The 14,244-nt window shown below is 38.2% G+C and overlaps 1 protein-coding gene across 1 annotated transcript in view; it reads left to right on the top strand.

The window, feature by feature from the left end:
* The first annotated feature begins 6,126 nt into the window (after window positions 1-6,126).
* Window positions 6,127-14,244, top strand: part of GTPBP10 (GTP binding protein 10) — a 33,041-nt gene continuing 24,923 nt past the window's right edge. Inside the window, exons 1-3 of the mRNA XM_003782655.2 lie at window positions 6,127-6,218; window positions 8,316-8,509; window positions 10,090-10,181. Coding sequence (XP_003782703.1) covers window positions 6,186-6,218; window positions 8,316-8,509; window positions 10,090-10,181 — 319 coding nt within the window. The 5' untranslated portion in view covers window positions 6,127-6,185. The remainder of the gene's footprint in view (window positions 6,219-8,315; window positions 8,510-10,089; window positions 10,182-14,244) is intronic.

Below are 14,244 nucleotides of genomic sequence, written 5' to 3' on the forward strand. Positions count from 1 at the left end.
CATGTATAGAGTGATAGTCTATCATATGTGCACAGGACAATGACTAACCTATTCTTACAATACCTCCTTTTAGTAGAGAATATTCTAGTTGATTAATTTATAATGTGGTAGTAATAAAGACTTAAAATAATACATGAATATGTTAATATAAACATTAATTTCCTTATTTTGTTCCCTATTCAGATTATCAGAGAATTCTATTGTATTGTCAGTGATTATTGCTTGATGAAGTCTCAATATCAAGTTACTAAGAAAATCAGTTAAGTAAATGAGAATCCTGTATACACCACTAACTTTCCTGATGCACAGCCATTTTGTTCAGAAGAATGATTACAAAAGCTCCTTCTGGGTATTCCACTGCCATTCTTATATCTGTCAGTGACTGAAAGGAAGTATTTTTAAAAAGAGCAATCTATGACTAGTAGGATAGTAGAAGCCCTTTAAAATATTTTTCTTCCTCTACTACAAGTAGTTGGCAATGCAAGTCTTAAAAACATGATTCTATTAGTTCTCAACATTTGTAGAAATACTTTTAAGAAAGTAACCTTTAAATCAGAAGTCCTCAACCTTTTTGGAACCAAGGACCAGTTTCACAGCTTTAAATTATATATCTGCAGTTAAAAGCAAGGTCCATTAAGAGCAAAGGAAATCATGTTCAATAGGAATGAGTTTTTCCACTGATTATAAATTCAGGTATCAAAAAGATCAAAATTTGTTTCTTTCTGACATTGACACAACTACTCTGCTTAGTTACTTCAGTATTCTCAACAGGGTCCCAGCATATAACCAAATATGCGGGACAAATTAACAAGTCAGAAATTATTATATGAATGAATGATGTACAAATGAACTATAAATTCCTAGGAAGAAGGACAATAAGATAAATCCATTTTTTCCATCACATACATCTTTTTTTGGGACAATAATTACCTGGCCTGAATCCCTCACTTTGACAATGCTTTATTTTACGATGCAGAACATAAGTCGTATAAAGACCTCATTTGTTGGGTATATTCCCAGATGACCAAAAATCGCATTACAACAAAGATATTTGTATCAGAATGTTTATTGCAGCCCAATTCATAATTGCCAGGTCATGGAAGAAGCCCAAGTGCCCATCGATCCATGAATGGATCAACAAACTGTGGTATATGTACACCATGGAATACTATGCAGCCATTAAGAAGGATGGAGACTTTACATCCTTCATGTTCACATGGATGGAGCTGGAGAATGTTCTTCTGAGCAAAGTATCACAAGAATGGAGGAAAAAATATCCAATGTACACACCCCTATTATGAAACTAATTTAAACCTTTTTATATGAAAGCTATAACCAAATAGCCTAAGAATATGGGGAGGGGGGAGGGAGAAGGGAGGGGGTAATGGGTGGAGGGAGGGAGTTTGGAGGGATTACTTCTGAGGTTTACCTTATAGGGGTACAGGTGAATCTTTCTAAGAGTAGAATGTGAATGTTTTAAAGCAATAACTGAGAAAATGACATGAAGGCTGTGTTGACCAGTTGATGGAAGTATTTCAGATTGCATGTGAAAACCCCACACTGTACCCCAGAAGTGCATTAATGTACATAGTTACCGTTCAATAAAAAAATAAAAATAAAAAAAAATAAAAAAAATAAAAAAAAAAAAAAAGACCTCATTTGTTCTATATATTTACCTTTTTCGTTTGGGAAAACATAACAGTTCTCAGAGTTACAATATTTAAAATAGCATGAAACTAAAAGAATATTTGACATGTTATTTTGGGGGGATTATATGGCTAATGAGTAAGAATAACTCTATGCCCCATTTCAGGTGACTTGCATGCTATAGGAGTTACAGTACAAGGCCTGTGCCACATGGACCCTGTTATCTCCTCTTGGGCAAGCAGAACCAAAAGCATGATAGACAAAAGATGGGAATCTAATTCAGGTGAGAAGACAATACAAGATTGAGATAATCTACAAAGCAGAGAATCAAGTTCATTTTCATTTTAGTCAATTGACAAAATTAAGTAATACACCATCAATACAGTAATTAAGTAATAACAAATATTAGATTTGTTATTATATATTTGTCCATTTAATGTTTAAGAATGTTTACACTAAAATGTTAGATTAAATGAAACATGGTGTCCAATATTAGATCCTGGAACAGAGAAAGGTCATAGCTGAAAACCAGTGAGAGCAAATAAAGACTGTAATTTAGTTAATAATATACCAACATTAATTTTTTAGTTTTGACAAATGAGTATAAAATATGTTAACATTAGAGGAAAAAGAAAAAATGTCAACATTAGAACAAGCTGGCTAAAGGTTATATGGAAACTCTTTGAGTCTCTTGCAAATTTTCTGTGAATTTGAAATTGCAAATTAAAATATTTATTTAATTTTTTAATTAGAACAACTGTAGTTTATACTGAAACATTTTTAAAATCAAACTGTGAGTTATGCCAGTGGCTCATTTGGGACTATATGCAAGATTCTCCAGTAGTATTAATTTTAATAGTTGTCTATACTTTAGTTTTCTGAGCAGTCCTGGGAAAGGCATTCTCTCCTCTCAATGGTGGAAGCCATTTTCTTCCAATAATTCCAATCACTTCTGCATTAGGTCTGTCCATTTCACCTCATGTTAATTTTAGCTGCACATTTTAAAGGGGACAACTTCCAGGTACACAATGTTCCTTTTACTATCTGGTAACCAAAGCTGTAATAAATACTTCAGGCTCTAACCACATTTTGTTCAAGGTATGTATTATGCTTTCTCCTTTGCTTACAGTACATACTGATCCTCATCACTGTGAGATTTTGGTATCAATTTCTCACTTTAAAAAAATTGTTGTGGTTATTTTGCCATGTATATGTTATAGGGAAGAAAACTATTTGGACTTGTGTTTACTAATGATAAATAAGGAGTAGCTAGGCATGGTGGCACATGCATGTAGTCCCCGCTACTCAGGAGGCTGAGGCAGGAGGATTATTTGAGCCCAGGAGTTTGAGGATGCTGTGAGCTAGGCTGAGGCCATGGCACTGTAGCCTGGGCAACAGAAACAGAATGAGCGGCCTGGTGCACTGCCTCATGCCTATAACCCTAGCACTCCAGGAGGCTCAGGTGGGTGGATTGCCCTGAGCTCACAGGTTTGTAACCAGCCTGAGGAAGAGCAAGAGATTCCACCTCCAAAAATAGCCAGGCATTGTGACCTGGGCCTGTAGTACCAGCTACTTGAGAGACTTAGGCAAGAGAATTGCTTAAGCCCAAGAGCTGAGGGTTGCTGTGAGCTGTGACGCCAGAGCAAGGGTGACAGAGGAGCCAAGGGTGACAAAGTAAAACTATCTCAAAGAAAAATAAAAAAGAAAAGAAAAGAAAAAGAAAGAAAAGAATCTTGGCACATAAGTACGATTCTGACATAATAAGGCCTAGTAAAAACAGTAGCAGCAAATGTTACTAAGATTAAACTGAAAATATTTGCTAGGCATGATGGCTCATGCCTGTAATCTTAACAATCTGAAAGGCCAAGTGGGAGGACTGTTTGAGGTCAGGAGTTGGAGATCAGCCTGGGCAACATACTGAGATCTGTCTCTACAAAAAATAGAAATATTAGGAAGGTAATATTTGGTATGATGGTAGTGAACACCTGTAGTCACAGATACTCTAGTGCAGGCGTCCTCAAACTACGGCGGTGGGCCACATGCAGCCCGCGTAGGACATTTATCTGGCCTGCTGTGTGTTTTTGCAGCCGACTCATCCCAGGCCCGCAGTCCGGCCCTCCAACGGTCTTAGTGAACTGGCCCCCTGTTTGAGGACCCCTGCTCTCGTGACTGAAGCAGGTGTATTGTTTGAGCTCAGGAGTTGGAGGCTGCAGTAATCTATGAGTGTGCCACTGCACTCCAGCCTGTCTCAAAAAAACAAATAACCTAATGTTCTTATTAATAAGAAGTCGGTACACTGATGGAGATAAACATCTCATAATAATGTTTGAGTTAATAGTCAACATTAAAGTAATCCAGAGGACACCTACAACCATTACAGGTTAAATGACAATTACAGTTTTACCAATTAGTGGTGAAGAGGGAGGTCCAGTAGCAGCAAAGTAATCAAGTCAGAGTGATACCGGAAAAGTGGCACCCCAGCCAGCTCAGCCGAGCAGGGCCTGGGGGATCTGCCACTTCTGTCTTGGAGGCAGCAGCCAGCAAAAAACCCAGCAGGTTGGGGCAAGCGAGGGAGCTTTCTTCCCCCAGCGGCTCCAGTACAGCGGCATTAGAGGACCTGTCAATCAAGGGAAAACTGGTGCCCATCCCTGATTGGTCCATTTTCAATCCTGCTCCTGATTGGTCCATTTTATAATAGCTAAGCTATTACACCTATATAAGGCCCTGAGAAGAGAAACTGGGGGCAGATCGTGGCAGACCTTCAAGGAAGATAGAGAAGAAGAAGAAGACTTCAGCCAACCATCGCAGACCATCCAGAGGAAGAAGCGAGAGCTGCGGCACGTCTAGTGCTGATCCTGCTCTACAAAGAGGCTTGGCTCTTTGTAGGAGTTGTAACACTTGAGCTGTAGCTGTAACACCTCCACTGCTGATACTGCCTTACAAAGAGGCTTGGCCCTTTGCTGATCTCTGCCCTGCAAAGAGGCGTGGTCTTTTGTAAGAGCTGTAGCTGTAACACTTCTGCTCCTGATCCTGCCTTACAAAGAGGCTTGGCCCTTTGCCGATCTCTGCCTTACAAAGAGGCTTGGTCCTTTGTAAGAGCTGTAGCTGTAACACTTCCGCTGCTGATCCTGCCCTACAAAGAGGCTTGGCCCTTTGTAAGAGTTCTTTTCATAAGAGTTGTAACACTCGTATCCTGCCCTGCAAGGAGGTTTGGTTCTTTGAACTGTAAATAAAACCTCACTGTTCGTGCTATGGTCTATCGATTTCATTCATCGAATCGTTGAGACCAAGAGCCTGGAAATCCAGTGTTAAAAATCCGGTATCAAGAGAGGGGTGGTTTTCACATCGTGTATTTCCAAATTACTGTCCTAAGTGAAGTGTGAGTCTGTCACATTGAGATATGGAAAAGATTCTATAAATTCGTGGTTTGGGTGGTTAATAAAGAGTTACAGGATGGGCAGAGTAGTGCAGGGCAGTTTAGTATAGCTGTGCACATTTTTCACTGCATTAGGGAATAGGAAGAGCCATTCTCTTCTGGTCTGGCCCAGTTCCAGGAAATGTAATTTCTTTTCTTTCTTTTCTTTTTAAATTGAGACAAGCGTCTCACTATGTTGCCCTCGTAAGGTGCCATGGCGTCACAGCTAACAGCAACCTCCAACTCTTGAGCTCCAGATGTTCTCTTGCCTCAGCTTCCTGAGTAGCTGGGACTACAGGCGCCTGCCACAACGCCTGGCTATTTTTCTCTTGCAGTTGTCACTGTTGTTTTTTAGCTGGCCTGGGCAGGTTCGAACCCACCAGCCCTGGCGCAAGTGGCCGGCGCCCTACCCACTGAGCTACAGATGCCACCCCAAAAGTAATTTCTTATTAAGGCTCATAAATGCACTTCAAATGACAGCTGGATAAAAACTCTTGTCTACCAGACTCTAAGGAGCTACTCCCTGGCATACAGCTGAAGACAAATTTCCTTCCCCCACAGCACAGAAGAGTCCTCCTACATGTCTCAGGGCCTGAGATTATTTCCAGTAATACTTCCGTGCTGCAAGTTTTAAATTTGTTGTGTCCTGGAAGCTTTGGCTGGACTCAGCTCCTCATTAAACTAAAACTTTTGAGGGTTCTTTCTCCCCAGTTCAGTTCTCGTGTCTTGTACGCGTTTAGCTTTATAGTCTGATGGAGGGTTTTTCCAACTGAAGGAAAAACCATGGACCTTCTGGTTTCTTCAATTAGCATGGTAACTGCTCCCCGGCAGCCGAGTCTCCAGTTCCATTCCATTCAAAATGTTCACTCCTGAGACACTCACTGTGCACCCTATCGTCACTGCCGCACTGGCCGTTACCTCAGCATTTTATCCTGCTTTACCTCCCCAAACAGGCCCAGAGGCCGGGCTCTGCGCCAGCGGGAGCGCGCCCTACGACGCAAGCGCGAGGCCGCCGGCGCCTGCGGAGGAAAAATCGCGCGGGCGGCCGGCGGTGACGTAAAAAGGCTGCGCTGTACTCAGTTCCTACAGCTTCGGCGGGAGGGAGTCCAGGCTGAGTGCAGTCATGGTGCATAGCGGTTGCGTGTTGTTCAGAAAGGTCCGTGTCTAGTGTCTCTTGGCGTGATGCCCATATTCCCAACTGAGGGCTCTAGTTTTTCCTCGTTCCTCTCCCTCTCCACTGTTTTCTTGCTTGCTTTTGCCGTAGTCCTCTCTGCCCTTCCAGGAGTTAGCCTTTGCCAGTAGAGGTGTAAAGGATGTGTCTGCCTGGCGAGGTTAGCAGTCGTTTGGGGGCAGGATTTGAGTTTCTTTAGGGGGATTGTGTGCGTGTGGTATGAGAAACTGGGATACCTGCCTGTTCTGACTTAAATATTGTACTGTTCTTTTTCTTTTAAGTAATACACAGCCTGTTGGGTTTTTTTGTTGTTGTTGTTGTTGTTGTTCTTGCGTTAAGTTTTTCTAAATCCTGAAACGAGAATGTGTAATTGACACGTCTTACAAGAAAATTTATGTGAGTTTTTTGCATTGTCGATCTTAGAATCGTTGCTGTAAGAACTTATGACTGCTTCAAATTTTAAAAAAGCACAATTTTATAAGAGCCTTAACTATAATTTTTGAAAACCTGTTGGCATTATATTTTGGCCATTATCTTACTAATAACGATTAGAGTGTAATATTCCCTTTAACTGGGGCTTCTAAACCTCTGAATATGATGAATTCAGAGCAGTAAAAAAGTGTTACAATTTGAATAGAACTTTTAAAACTCTCAAGAATGTATCAGAATGGTAAATATTTCATTTTTTTTTTAAACAAACATGATTTGATACGTAAAACTATCTGATGTGACTAAAGATGTGAAGATTATGAATTCAAGAAATTACTCTAGGGCTGCGCCTGTGGCTCAAGGAGTAGGGTGCCGGCCCTTATATGCTGGAGGTGGTGGGTTCCAACCCAGCCCCAGCCAGAAACTGCAAAAAAAAAAGAAATTATAAGATATTTTGATAGCCTGGGAAGTTAGTATATTCTTTACCTACAAGAAGTTCTTGATTTAGTGAAGGAACAGGTAAACGCTAAATACAGTGTTAAGATTTCAAAAGGTGTGACAATAGAGATAATCAAATTGCTGAGAGAGCCTGTAAAGGGTAAGAGTTAGAGAAATTAAGAAAGACACCAGAAAATAATATCACATTCAGGTTAGTTTGTAGTAGAAAAGAACATATTAGATGGTCTATGAGAGAAAAAGCATAAGCAGAGGTGACATAGACATGGAGGTCCATTACCTCGTAAAGTGCAAAGAGGAATAGGAAGGGTTGAACAAATGAAAATGATACTGGAAGAGTAAGTGAAAGTCTTTGAGTATGCATAGAGTATTCGGAATTTTAGACTTTATTTCATAAACAGAAAAAAAAACCATGGATGGTTTTTTATTAAGGGACAGACATGATTAGAGGTAAGATCCATTTCAGAAAAATAGCAATAAGATGGAGAATATTAAGGAAACTATGATGAGATACTGAAAGACCATTTTATAGTCAAAGCGTGAGGGTGTTAGTGCTGGAAAGAAGAGACAGAGGGCTTCAGGGAAAGAAGACTGTGTTGTCTGAAAGATTCATTTGTGCAGCCTCAAAGAATAAATAAACCATGCTTCTATTATTTAAAAGAACGTTAGAGGAACAGATTTTGCCTAGGGAAAAGTTTGGTTCTATTGTTTGTTTTTGAGGTGACTATTGTTCATCTGATATCTAAGAACAAATTAAATTTTAGAGGAGTTTCAAATGTACAATAAATACAGATCCTGTTCTCAGTTGCTTTAAATCACTAAAAGCTGCATCTGGGTGGAGATGTCCAGCGTATTGGACATAGGAAATACCTTACTTACGTGATAGTTATACATGTAGATACAAGCTGAATCACCCAGGGCAGAAAGTCTAGAATGAAAAGAGGGCCAAGGTCAGAGACCCTGAGGATAGATGGGACCATAAATGATAATTGAAGAAAAAAAAGTCTTAATAGAGGTAATCAGATGGGAAAAGGAGGTCAGATTAGATGGAGGTGAACTACGAAAAAATGCTAGAATTGGCGTACAGAAAGCCATTATTGTTGTGTGTGTGTGTGTTTTAAAGAAGTTTTAGTGGAACCAAGAACTAGAAAGAATTGTATGTTTAATATACAAATGTTTCTCTCTCTTTTATTTAAGTATGGAAATTTCATTGATAACCTGAGACTTTTCACCAAGGGAGGAAGTGGTGGAATGGGCTATCCTCGTTTAGGTGGAGAAGGTGGAAGAGGTGGTGATGTCTGGGTTGTAGCCCATAAAAAAATGACATTAAGGCAACTTAAAAACAAATATCCCCAGAAAAGATTTGTGGCTGAAGGAGGAGCAAATAGTAAGTAAGTACTTACTGAGTAACTTTAATTTTGTAAAATCAAACCCTCCCAGAAAAAAAAGTTACCAAAAAAAAGTTCAAACCCAGCCCTGCAAAAATTCAACAACACCAAAAACAGCTGGGCATTGTGGTGGGTGCCTGTAGTCCCAGCTACTTGGGAGGCTGAGACAAGAGAATCACCTAAGCCCAGGAGTTGAAGGTTGTTGTGAGCTGTGTGATGCCACAGTACTCCATAAAGTGAGACTGTCTCTACAAAAAAAAAAAAAAAAAAAAAAAAAAGTTACAAGATAAAGACCTAATTGGTAATTTGAATTAAATTATTTCCTGTGTTTGTAATTGAGCAGAAGTCTAACACAACTCATTAAAAAAGGCTGGTCCTAAGGAATATTTTGGTGTTATTAAGCTTTTTATCCCTTTCTTCTCCCATTGTCTGTCTATATTATCTATACATTTCCTTGGTAAAAATAGAAAATGATTTGAATTCTTACCATTTTCTTTTAAGATTATCTTTGAGAACCTTTCTCAAATCTCAGCCATACTGCTACACCCTACCACCATTAAAATCAGTTACCTATAATTATTCGACCCAGCAATAACCACTATTAACCATTTCTTGACTTTAACAAAAATTTTCTATTGATTGCACAAATGTAATTATTTGTGTGTATGTGTGTAGAATATATGTGTGTAGAATTTTGTGGTACAGAAATGAGAGCACAATATTTTACAACCTGTTTTCTTAATATTTTTCCATGTCAGAAAATTATTCACAATTACTGTATAATATAGCTTTGAAAGTGAAATTGGTGATACTTTTTGCTGTTATAGCCACAATGCATCATTCTTATGGAGATACTATTCTACTGGTGGTTTAATTTTCTTGATAATTCCAGACTGGACTTAGTAAATTGGAAGTTTGTACCAGTTTATTCTCTCACGAGCAATTTCAGAATGACCAAATTAGCCTCTTACAATTTAGGTGCTCTCATTTGAGGTGAGTTTTTTAAAAGCTTTATTATTCAGTGAATTTTCTGTTTCTTTTTTTCAAATCTTTTTTTATTCTAAATAAAAGCCACACTTTGTGCTGAACAATGGCTAAAAGAATCAGATGTACAACAATTTTAGACATCTACTATTTGGGAAAAAAAGTTTATAAGATACACTAAACTTTTCTAGATAGTAAATACTTAAATATCATGAGGTCAGTAGTTATTAATTTAATGGAAGGAGTTAGATGTCAACAACTCTTCTGTTTGTTTTTTTTTAGCTTATTTATATGATAGCTATCATCTCTTCATTTCAGGTATGCAATCTTAGTTCCTTAACAGGTAGCATAACTTTAGCTGGTGAATTTGGTTATATAAATCATTACTATTTTAGTGGAATACAGTAGTATAAAATGCAACTAGAGGACAGTTTAGTTTTTCTTTAATACCATATATGACCATTTAACATCTTCATTGGCCAGAAGAGTTAATAGCTACTCTTTGTAAACCCTTGTATTTGCTTGAGGTATAAACCTGTTAATTTAGAGGTTTTCCTTATCTTCATTTGGCTGTTTTTTGTTTTTGTTTTGTTTTGTAGGGTTAGTGCACTGAAAGGATCCAAAGGAAAGGACTATGAAATCCCTGTACCTTTGGGTATTTCAGTAACTGATGAAAATGGTAAAATTATAGGTGAGTGTACGCTAGCTTCTAAGATTGTAAAAATGTGCACATTTTCTATAATTGTTTGGGGGTCAGGAGGATATCTTGAGTTTTTAAAAAATGTTTTCATTATTATGGCTACATAATAGTTGTATATATTTATAGTGTACATGTGATGTCTTGATACAGGCATGCAGTGTGAATTAATCCTAAACCAGAGTAATAGGAGTTTCCATAATCTCAGGCCTTTATCATTTCTTTATGTCAGGAACAGTGCAATTCCACTCTTCTTAGTTACTTTAAAGTATACCTTCACATATTTTTTATTATAGTCACTTTGTTGTGCTATGAAATATTGTTCATTCTATCTAACTATATTTTTGCATCCATTAACCATCTCCCCTTTATCCCTCTCTCCCTGCTACCTTTCCCAGCCTCTACTAACCGTCATTCTATTCCCTGTTTCTATGAGATCAATTGTTTTTAGCACTTAGTTCCCATATATGAGTGAGAACATACAAGATTTCTTTCTTGCTTGGCTTATTTCAATTACCATAATTTTTTCTCTGGTTCCATCAATGTTATGGATAGAACAGGTGTTTGTTCTTTTTTATGGCTATACATATTAATTTTTCATTGCATATAGTACCATAATTGTTTTATGCATTCATCCATTGATGGTCACTTAGGTTGATTCTAAATCTTCACTTTTGTGAGTGGTGCTACAGTAAACATGGGACTGCAGATATCTTTATGATATATGGAATTCCCCTCTTTCGGATGCATACCTAGCAGTAGGTTTGCTGGGTCATGTGATAGTTCTATTTTTAGTTTTTGGAGGAACCTCTATACTGTTCTCTGTAGGGGTTGCAGTAATTTACATTCCTTCCAACACTGTATGAGATTCTCCTTTCTCCATATCCACCAGCATTAGTTACGGCCTTTTTGATACAGTAATTCCCCCATTGTCTGACACCCATGGGGATTGGTGGATTCCTGACAAATGTAGTTTCTAGTTGCTTGAGAGTTAGTATTAAAAATAGGCCTATAGGCGGGTGTTGTGGTGGGCATATGTAGTCCCAGCTATTTGGAGGCTGAGACAAGAGAATTGCTTAAGCCCAGGAATTTAAGGTTGCTGTGAGCTATGATGTTATGGCACTCTACTGAGGGTGGCAAAGTGAGACTCTGTTTCCAAAAATGAAAAACTAAAAATAGTGGAGGTGCCTGTAGCTCAGTCATGACAACTGCAACCAAAAAATAGCCGGGTATTGTGGCCGGCACCTGTAGTCCCAGCTACTTGGAAGGCTGAGGCAAGAGAATTGCTTAAGCCCAAGAGTTGGAGGTTGCTGTGAGCTGTGATGCCACAGCACTCTCCCCAAGGTGACCGTTTGAGACTCTGTCTCAAAAAAAAAAAAAATTAAGTTAAAAATATTTAACTAATTAAGGGGAAATTAACATAAAGACTAAACTTCACGTACTGTGCCACGGTTTTACTGTTTTATAAAACAGCTTTGTAAATCCAGGGTACAATTTTAGTTAAATGGCAGTGAATACCCTTTTCAGCTTGGTGCCATATTTTTTTTTAACTTCAGGTAACACATTAGCACTTAAAACTGTTAAAGAGAATACATGGGAGCTGCAGGAGTGATGCACTAAGCATCCATTTACTGATGGCTCCGTGCACCAAACTTTAAACTCGATATTTTGGGGAGTGGGGGGGCGCTAGGTTGTGTGTCACTTGCTTCAGAGTGCTGGTTGCTTGAGTTCCAAACAGCAGATTTACTGTCAAGTGCATTTTAACTGGGGTGCAGTGATACCTCATTGTAGTTTTGATTTGTATTTCTCTGATAACTAGCAATATTGAATTATTTTCTCATGTACCTGTTGGCTATTTTGAGGAATGTCTATTCAGATCTTTTGCCCATTTTCAAATCATATTATTTTCTTTATTCCTGTTGAGTTGTTGTAGCTCCTTATATATTCTAATTATTAATTCCTTGTCAGATGAGTAGTTTGTAAATATTTTCTCCCATCTATGGGTTGTCTCTTCACTTTGTCAATGGTTTCCCTTGATATGAGGAAACTTTTTAGCTTGCTATGATCCCATTTGTCCAATTGTGCTTTGGTTCCCTGTGCTTTGAGCTTACTACTCAAGAAGTCTTTGTCCAGGCCAGTGTCCTGAAGCATTTCCCTGGTGTTTACTTTCAGTAGTTTCTTAGTTTTAGGTAATATATTTAACTCTTTAATTCATTTTTATTTTATTTTTGTATATGGTGAGAGATAAGGATCTAATTTCATTCTTCTGTATGTGGATATCCAGTTTTCCCAACACTATTTATTGAAGAGACTGTCTTTTCCCCACCAAATGTTCTTGGTAACTTTGTTGAAGATAAGTTCACTCACTGTAGATGCATAGATTTATTTCTGGGTTCTCTATTTGGTTCCATTGGTCTGTGTGTCTGTTTTCAGTGGGGAAAATGTGATTCCTCCAGTGCCTAGGATGTCTTTGGCTATTCTGGGGTTTTGTATAAATATTAGGATTATTTTTTCTATGTCATGGGTATTTTGACAGGGATTGCATTGAATCTGTAGATTGTTTTGGGTAGTATGGTCTTTTAATTGATTCCTTTGAAAATAATATTGATTTATTTTTTTTTTAAATCATAGCAGTGTACATTGATACTATCATGGGATACAGTATACTGTTTCTATATACAATTTGAAATACTTTCATCCAACTGGCTAACATAGCCTTCATGTCTTTTTCTTAGTTATTGTGTTAAGACATTTATATTCTACATTTAGAGAGATTCACATGTACCCTTATAGGATGAACCATAGGCGTGATCCCACCAATCACCCTCCCTCCACCCACCCTCCCCTCCTCCCTCTCTCCATATTCCTGGGCTAAAATTGGGTTATAGCTTTCCAGCTATATATTAGTTTCATAGTAGGGCTGAGTACATTGGATACTTTTTCTTCCATTCTTGAGATACTTTGCTAAGAAGAATATTTTCCGGCTCCATCCATGTAAACAGAAAGAAGGTAAAGTCTCCATCATTCTTTAGGGCTGCATAGTATTCCATGGTGTACATATACTACAATTTATTGATCTATTCATGGTTCAATGGGCACTTGGGCTTCTTCCATGACCTAGCAACTATGAATTGGGCTGCAACAAACATTCTGATACAAATATATTTATTATAGTGTGATTTTTGGTCTTCTGGATATATACCTAGTAGGGGAATTATGGGATCAAATGACAGGTCTATTTTTAGTTCTCTAAGTGTTCTCCAGATATCTTTCCAAAAGGAATGTATTAGTTTGCAATCCCACCAGCAGTGTAGAAATATTCCCTTTTCTCCACATCCATACCAGCATCTGTGATTTTAGGATTTTGTGATATGGGCCAATTTTACTGGTGTTAGATGATATCTCAAAGTAGTTTTGATTTGCATTTCTCTGATGATTAAGGATGGTAAGCATTTTTTCATATATCTGTAGGCCATGCTCCTGCCTTCTTCACAGAAGTTTCTCTTCAGTTCCCTTACCCACACTGAGACGAGATCACTTGTTCTCTTCTTACTAATACATTTGAGTTCTCTGTGGATTCTGGTTATTAAACCGTTGTTGGAGACATAACCAGCTATTATCTTCTCCCATTCTGAGGGCTGTCTGCTTGCTTTACTTACTGTGTTCTTGGCTAGGCAGAAGCTTTTTAATTTGATGAGGTCCCAGTAGTGTATTTTTGATGTTGCTTCAATTGCTCAGGGGGTCCTCCTCATAAAATTTTCAGCCAGGACAGTTTCTTCAAGTGTTTTCCCTACACTTTCTCCTAGTATTTTATAGTTTCATGTCTTAAGTTTAAATCTTTAATCCAGTGAGTGTCTATCTTAGTTAGTGGTGAAAGGTGTGGATCCAGTTTAGTCTTTGGTAGATCGCCAGCCAGTTCACCCAGCACCATTTGTTAAATAGGGAATCTTTTCCCCACTGAATGTTTTTAATTGGCTTGTCAAAGATCATATAACAGTAAGTAGCTGGGTTCATCTCTTGGTTCTCTATTCTGTTCTATACATCTACCTCTCTGTTT

Source organism: Otolemur garnettii, unplaced genomic scaffold (genome assembly GCF_000181295.1).
Source record: "Otolemur garnettii isolate 467f Iridium unplaced genomic scaffold, OtoGar3 scaffold00005, whole genome shotgun sequence".
In the NCBI taxonomy this organism is placed as follows: Eukaryota; Metazoa; Chordata; class Mammalia; order Primates; family Galagidae; genus Otolemur; species Otolemur garnettii.